We start from the raw sequence: 7,968 nt of genomic DNA on the forward strand, positions 1-7,968 counted from the left end.
TTATCACAGATCAATGAAGACGTGACGTTTGTCTTCACATAAACTTTTGTCACTATCATGATTCTTTAATTTGTAATCTCGCCTCTAATTATCACTTAGGTAAAGCAGTATGAAATATTGAGTACGGGTAACTACTTTTCAGATCAGAATTTTATGGGGAATTTATTGGATGATATGATGAGTGTAAGCAACCTCCCCCAACGGACCAGGACGGCAAAATAACCAATTTTGTAAGAAATGAAACTGATTTGAAAACTTTTGGCCATATTTTTAAGATTATAGCAGCCATGTAACATTTTCAAGGTAGTACATAGGCATAAATAGTATGCCTATAGTGACTATTTATGATGTATTATAACTCAAAATGATCAACTGTCCTGCCTTTTCATATCATAAAAAGTTGAATGTTTTGATACCAAATCTGGCATACTCAACCAAAGAGACAAAGAAAAAGATGAAAAGCCATATACATATATAAGCTGATAATCTTATAAAATTTCAAGAAGCTAGCTGCTCTAGTTCATAGGTATATATTTCAATTTGAACAGCTGTTTGCTCTTTTCCTCTGGCTTCTTTCTCCTTTCTTCAAAACCTTAGTACGTAGAACAAATTGAAATAAAAAGGAAGAAAGGACATATTGATATGTAGTTGTAATTATATATATCTGAGCTAGTAGCCTTTGTGAAGAAGCCAATGCACAAAAGCATCAAGAGTTTTTTTGTCAGCTCTGTAATGTTTCTGAGTGAATTCAAGAAAAACCGGCCATGTGAAATCAGGGAACTTCCTTGGTAGATTCCTCGTAATCAACTCTTTTGGTGGGCTTACTATCTTGTCCTTCTTTGGACATAGGAAAAATGCCAAAGACTTCCTTGGTTTTCTACAGTTTACTATTGCTCTGTGCAAGCAACTCTTGTATGTCCCATTTGACATTACCTGACCAGATAAAATCAACATTCCAATAAAGTTCCATTAGCGCATTGTCATCAAATAACAAATTAAAGTAGATTTCGCCTCAGAATCCTTTGCATTTTGAGGCTGGCCGGTCGGCCGTCCAAGAGGCTTTTTTTTTTCTTCGCTCTAGGCAAGGCAAGTCGAAGAAAAGATCTTCCCATTAATGCTTTAAATCTCGTGACTATGATAATGGTATCTATATATCCGTTAACTTCTTGAAAAAAGACGACATTTTACATCACATTGCATGTTATGATCGCTTAAACATGTCGTGTTATCTAATGTTGGGACCAAATGTATAGTGGACAAATGCGAGGGTTGTCTCTCATGTTGGTCTTTTGGGACCATAAGTTTATTGTACTTTCATGCTTGTTTAATTTGTCTAAGGTTTTTGAGTTAAACATTGTAGTGTTGTGTGGTCGTGAGAATAATAACGATCCTTCATATCTACTTTTATTTATTTACGAGTTAAATTTTTAAACGTTCACAATATAATTTTTTTTATACTATCAAGTCATAAATATGAAAAATATCCATAAAAAGTACTACTACTATATTAGTAACTGGACTATTAGATAATTAAGTTAATTATTACTCGCCACAATAAATTAAAATACGCCAAAGTTCTTTATATATACTGACAGTGTAGAAAAGTTAAATCCTTGATTTATTTTTGTTTGTAGTTAGGAAATAAAGAGTTGAACTTACCATGAATGTATCACCAATGTTGACCACAAAAGCGTTAGTATTGGGAGGAATGGAGTGCCATTTTTCATCCACAAAGACTTCAAGGCCACCAACATTATCTTGATGAAGGATGGTTAAGGATGTAGGATCACAGTGAGGTCCTGTCCCTAGAGTCAAATCAGGCTTTTGGCAAGGAGGGTAATAGTTCAATCTCATTATTGAATCATTCCCTTCAAAAAATTCTCTGAAATATGCTCTTCCCACTCCTAGGCTTTCTCCTAAAAGCTCCATTACTTTAAGGGAAAGCTTGCTCATTTCTTCACAGTATTTTTGGTACACATTCCTACAAGTATAACAAACATATAGTAAGCAAACACTAGTTAGTCCAAACTTAGGAACCAAAAATAGATTTCACTAAAAGTTGAAAGTGTACAGTGACATATATTTACGTATATAAAACAATAATTATTAGACCATTTGTCCTATGCCCTGACACTGATAGCACAAGTTTGTATCGCACCATACACATGACATGCATAGTGCATAGTGATATATTAAAAATGGTAAGTGTAGAATATCGTTATAAAACTTAGTTAAATTTTGAGATAGTGCTATGTTCTAAGAATTAGGCCAAATATAACCATTTTGGCTAATATTGCACTAAATCTTACCCAAAATGAGTGTACTCTTGGCCCATGACATTCAAGATGTAGCTTTGGACTATATGATCTGAAGAGGGAACCTCAGCAGAATATCGAAAAGAAAGTGTTTCTTTCCAAGGAAGATTGCAAGAGAACCTACTAGTAAAGCTACTAGCATAACCACAATAATCACCAAGCTTTCTCTTGGCTCTTTCCTTCTCCACAAGAGGTTTTCCAAAGAAAAAATCCATATTTTTATGAGCTTCATTTATGAGCTTCGAATCTATACCATGGTTAACGACGAGGAAGAAACCATGCTTTCGACATGCCTGATTGACAAGGCGAGTGGCGTTGGAGACGGCGAGGGGGTCGCCGGAGAGGTAGTCATTCAAGTCAATTGGAGGGACATGTAGTGAAAGTGGTGGCTCAGGGCATGGCTTTTCGCCTTCCGGCCATATGAATTGCTGAGGAATGTTTGAATTGTTTTGAAGGAAAAGTGCATCAAAAACAAGAGATGTTGTTTCTTCGTTTTGTGTTTCATCATGCATTGTTGCATTTGCATATGATGAAGAAATCATTGTAAATGTTTGTTATAATGGACTTTTTGTAGACCATCTTTGTAACTATATATAGACATGAGGGGTTCTGACAGTTGGTTTTTAGGGCTTAGGGAGGGGTACGTACAATTAATCTTGTTAGAATTAGGTACAAAGTATTGGAGCATTTGTTTAGGATGTAATAAATCATTTAGTGTCACAATATTCATATCGAAATAACATGGTGCATACGGAAGCTAACAACAAATCCTGAAAACCACAATTTAAAAGACAAGAAAAATATTACTAAACTAGGCATAATAATTAAGTTATTATGATTTAATTTGGTCAATCGACCTACATATGATTCATCACTAATATCAAAAGAGAAAATAATTTTTTTGAGAGAATAGTCTACCCTAAACAAAACTCTCCGAAAGACTACATTGGTTGTTATTTTTATTGTAAGTAAAATCTTTAATTTATTCCTCCAAGAAAAGGATAAGACATGTGAAAGAGTTTTATTCCTTTTAGGAGTCTTTGTCCCTTTTTCAAGAAAAAAAGTCCCAATAAATTAAAATTTCAGGACAAAATCCTAACACTCGCATCTATATCCTCACCATGTAAGAAGAATTACACTATATTTCACTTATAATCAATGAAAATATAGTCAACCTGGAAAATAAGACAAGCTAAGTAATCCACTACCACAGATTAAATTGTACCCATTCATATGTAAAATTTTATTTACAAGATAAATCCAACCATATAGTGTGTGCATATACACTTTATTTTGACAAAGTAAAAGTTACTCTACTTTGCTCCGAAAAATTACTTTTTTAATATCGAAAAAGGTATATATATCTTTGTCCTTGAAATGGTAATCTATGCTCTAAACTCAAAAGTGTTAAGTAAAAGGGATTAAGAAAAAGCCAAGTGACTTTCATTGGAGAAGTAGGCAAAGTGAAAAGTTGGAATCTTAATGTATGCCACTGTTGCGTCGTTCTCACTAACTTGAATCTTGAGTTGTCCATTCCTCACCTTTTTAAGATACCATTGCCTTTTTGCCTCATATACCACTAAGTTTCATAACTTTGTCAATCTACCCCTTTCCTGCTCTTTCCGTTATGGCTTGGCATATATAGGGTATAACCGATAGTCCGAATGAATAAAATGCTATTGGGTTATTGATATCGGGTTATTGGATAAATAGTTTGGTTTATAGCGCGGCCAACCTGGTTATAGATTTCACGAAACCTGGTCTATAGCGCGGTCAACCTGGCTATTGACCTCGCGAAACCTGGTCTATAGTGCGGTCAACCTGGCTGTTGACCTCGCGAAGCCTGGTCTATAGCACGGTTTGGGTACTTGATGCTTTTGCGCTCTTTTCTTGCATTTTTGTCCTCTTTTTGTGCAACTTTCATTCGACTATTTCTTCCAATGTTCCTACACATAAAACAACACAATTTAGTTCAAATGTCGCACAATAATTCACTAATCAACAAAATATAGGACGAGTAATGTGCTAAAGGTATAGCATTTTGGCCGAACATCATTGTTCGATAATGGCTTAATGTTATTTGACTATTGGGTTATCGGTTCGGGTCTCGGTTTGCCCAATTTTATTAACGATTTAATCAATAGCCCAATGAGCTTTAACAAAATTATAATTTTACCCACTAAGCATATAAAGCCACGTTATGACTTCATTCTCTCATTCTCTCAATTCTCTCACAAGTTACTCTTCATCTTCAAACCTTAATCCTTAGAGTAAGTTTTAAACTTTTTTGAATTTCTCACCTTAATTTTTCAGTTAAGATTTTTTTGTTTTAAACTTTAAAGAATTAATTGTTTAGATTTTTAATTTTTCTATTTGTTTCTTTTGTTACACTGATTCTTTAGTATTTACAAGATTAAGATTTTATTATTTTTCAGTGAATTATGCCCGCCCATAGTGAGATAGTTAGTAATATTAGATTATTGAATGTCTTCTTCCTTATTCTTACTAACTTATAACTTTGAAAATTGAGATCATTCATTGGGATTTTCAAATGCAAAGAAAACTTTCTTTTTTAAAGTTGAAATTTAATCCATCTTTTCTTAAGAGCAAAAATTCAATTCCTTTTTCTTAACAATATGATCACAATTTCTATAATAAAAACATAAAATTTTAGATTTTTTTATTTTTATTGGGTAAACCGATAACCAAACCGATAAGGATCGATAATTGATAAACCGATACCCGATAATCGATATCTTATCAGTTCGGTTATCAGTTTAGCATATTTATAAACCGATAATCGATATGCCGAACCGACCGATGCGCACCCCTACTGTACCTTGCTTCTTCTTCCAGTAGAAAGACATGAACGTGTTAGCATTTGCTTTCCAAACAACATTAGCTAGTCATCTAATAGCTTCTTGTACTAGTCAGCCAAAAACAGTTAATTAGTGAATGTATGACATTAGCATTTTCATTTTTGGGGTAAAAAACGTTTGCATTTTCATGAATGTTTAACTACGATATATATTAAATATTAAAAAACGTCATTACATGCCATAATATTTGTAATAATCTAACAGGTCATTTTAACTTTTAGAACCCAGTTTCCCTAAATAAAACTTTCCGTATGTGCTTTTATCAATTTATGACTTGCGAGAATGGTTGGTTCGAAATTTGGAAGTGTTCGGGTTGAAATCGGAACACTTAGTTCCTTAATTTGGTTTTAAAAGCCCAAGTTTGACTTCGGTCAATATTTTGAGAGAACGACCCCGGAATAGGGATTTGATGGTTCCAATTGGTTCGTATGATGATTTTGGACTTGGGCGTATGTTCGAATCGGATTTTGGATAACCTGGGAGCGTTTCAACGCTTAATAGTGAAAATCAACTATTTGAAGGTTTAATGTTCTTTAAATTTGGTTTGGAGTAGATTTTGGAATAATTGAAGTCCGTTTGGAATTCCAAGCCTGAAAATAGCTCCATATGGTGATTTAAGACTTGCACATAAAATTTGGTATCGTTCCGAGTAGTATAAGTATATTTCGGCACGTTCGGAGTAAGTTTGAAGAATTTGAAAATTCTAAGTCGAATCAATTTGGTTTGAGGTATGATTCTTAGTTTTGATGTTGTTTTATACGTTCCGAGGGTTCGAGCGAGTTCGTTTTATGATTTCAAACTTGTTGGTATGTTCGGGAAGGGCCCTGGGAGCCTCGGGTGTTCACCGGACGAGGCTCGGACCAAATTTGGACTTTGGAGCAGCAGCTGAAGCTTCCAGCTTCTGCTGCAACCGCACCTGCGCTTTGCCAGCCGCAGGTGCGAGCTCGCAGAAGCGAGCCATGAGCCGCAGAAGCGGACAAGCCAAGCACGCCCAGGGGTCGCATGAGCGAGCTTTTTAGCGCACCTGCGAGCGCGCAGGTTTGGTCCTTAGGGCGCAGATGCGATGCTTGGCCAGGCGAGGGAAACTCGCACCTGCGAGGCTTTTTCCGCAGGTGCGGCTAGCCCTCCGCAGGTGCGAAATTACTGCTGGGCAGAACGTTTTAAATGGGCGAGGCTCAGCCATTTTAGCCCGTAATTCCTCCATTTTGGGAGATTTTGGAGCTTTTGAGAGGGGATTTCAATTGGCAACTTGAAGGTAAGTTAATCCTACATACTTTGAGTTAAATATATATATTATGGGTAGATTATAACCTGTAAATTTGTAGAAATCAAGGGTTAGAGGAAAAACCTAGATTTGTATAAAAATGAAATTTTTAACCACGAAAGTGGTTAGGAATTGGATGGAAATTGTATATTTAAGTTCTTGAGATTATGGATAACAATTTCCTCCGAATATTTTTGAAATCCGGGTACATGGGCCCTGGGTGAATTTTAGGAGTTTACCATTTTTGGATAGGGTAATTTATTTAATAGTCTAATTTTAAATTTTTGAGCATGTATTAATTATTTTATATAACTTTTGGATAGTTTCGGATTTTTTGGCACCGAATTGAGATTTTACGCGACATTGTGCTTGGGAAGTGGGCTTTGAGACAAGGTAAGTCTCTTGCCTAACTTTGTAAGAGAATTTACCCCATAGGTGATTCATATTAATAATTTTTGCTAATTGTGGGGGCTACATACGCACGAGGTGACGAGAGTCCGTGCGTAGCTACTAATTATGTTAATGTCTGTGTAGTTTAGGACTCAACTCATAAATTACTTGTGATAATTGCTCCTTTTATTTAATTAAATTACTGGAATTATATTGTAAATTATTTGAGGAAATAATAAAAGATCGAAACTTCGTATACTCGGATTTTGTATAAATTATTGAATTGTTAATAGAGATTGAACATCCTATGTGTTAATATTATAATAACTTCTCATTCTAGAGAATCATAAGTAAATGTCCTCCTTTCTTGTGAAGCGGACCGAATGCCTCGGTAATATAGATGCATCTATGGATCGTGCCGCACGTCCCTTGACAGTGTACACGACACTCTGGATCGGGCCGTACGACCTCGGCAGAAATCGTGCCTAATAATAATAATTACACGATACCTTGATATTTTAATTGCTACTTGTGAAGTTAATTGATAAATTGGAAATTATTGAAATGTAAGAAATTAATTATTTCTGCTTGTTAAGAAAATTATTGTTGTTCATCTAAAAATCATGTTTAATTCAATATATTCTATTGTAATATTATGGAACCATAGTGAATGTCAAAGTCGACATCTCGTCACTACTTCTTCGAGATTAGGCTTGATACTTACTGGGTACACGCTGTTTACGTACTCATGCTATGCTTGCTGCACTTTTTGTGCAGGACCTGAGACAGGTACTATCGGAGGATCTATCGGCGCGTACCCACGTTATCTAGAGGCTTAGTGGTGAGCTACCTTTCTGAGCCGTTTTGCAGCAACTAGTGCCTCTTCTTGTATTTGTATTCTGTCTATTTTATTTCGGACAGTATTTAGAATTTTGTATAATCTACTAGATGCTCATACACTTGTGACACCAGGTCTTGTCACACACACTAGTAGAATTTGTGGATTTAATTATTTTACTTGGGTTTTAATTTATCTTACTTTCTCATATCTTTCTTAAATTTTGAAATTTTGAAGAGTTTGATTACTCGGATAATTTTTAAAGAAATGAATATACATTTA

The 7,968-nt window shown here is 35.1% G+C and overlaps 1 protein-coding gene across 1 annotated transcript; it reads right to left on the minus strand.

The window, feature by feature from the left end:
* Nucleotides 1–365: 365 nt before the first annotated feature.
* On the minus strand, nt 366–2,880 carry LOC104116153 (gibberellin 20 oxidase 1-D-like). Its single transcript, XM_009626953.4, has 3 exons — nt 2,310–2,880; nt 1,660–1,981; nt 366–933 (listed from the first exon to the last, which is right to left on the minus strand). Exons 1-3 carry the CDS (start codon nt 2,855–2,857, stop codon nt 670–672), a joined length of 1,134 nt encoding a protein of 377 aa, XP_009625248.1. The 5' UTR covers nt 2,858–2,880; the 3' UTR covers nt 366–669.
* Between the last annotated feature and the right edge of the window lie 5,088 nt (nt 2,881–7,968).

Source organism: Nicotiana tomentosiformis, chromosome 1 (assembly GCF_000390325.3).
Source record: "Nicotiana tomentosiformis chromosome 1, ASM39032v3, whole genome shotgun sequence".
NCBI lineage: Eukaryota > Viridiplantae > Streptophyta > Magnoliopsida > Solanales > Solanaceae > Nicotiana > Nicotiana tomentosiformis.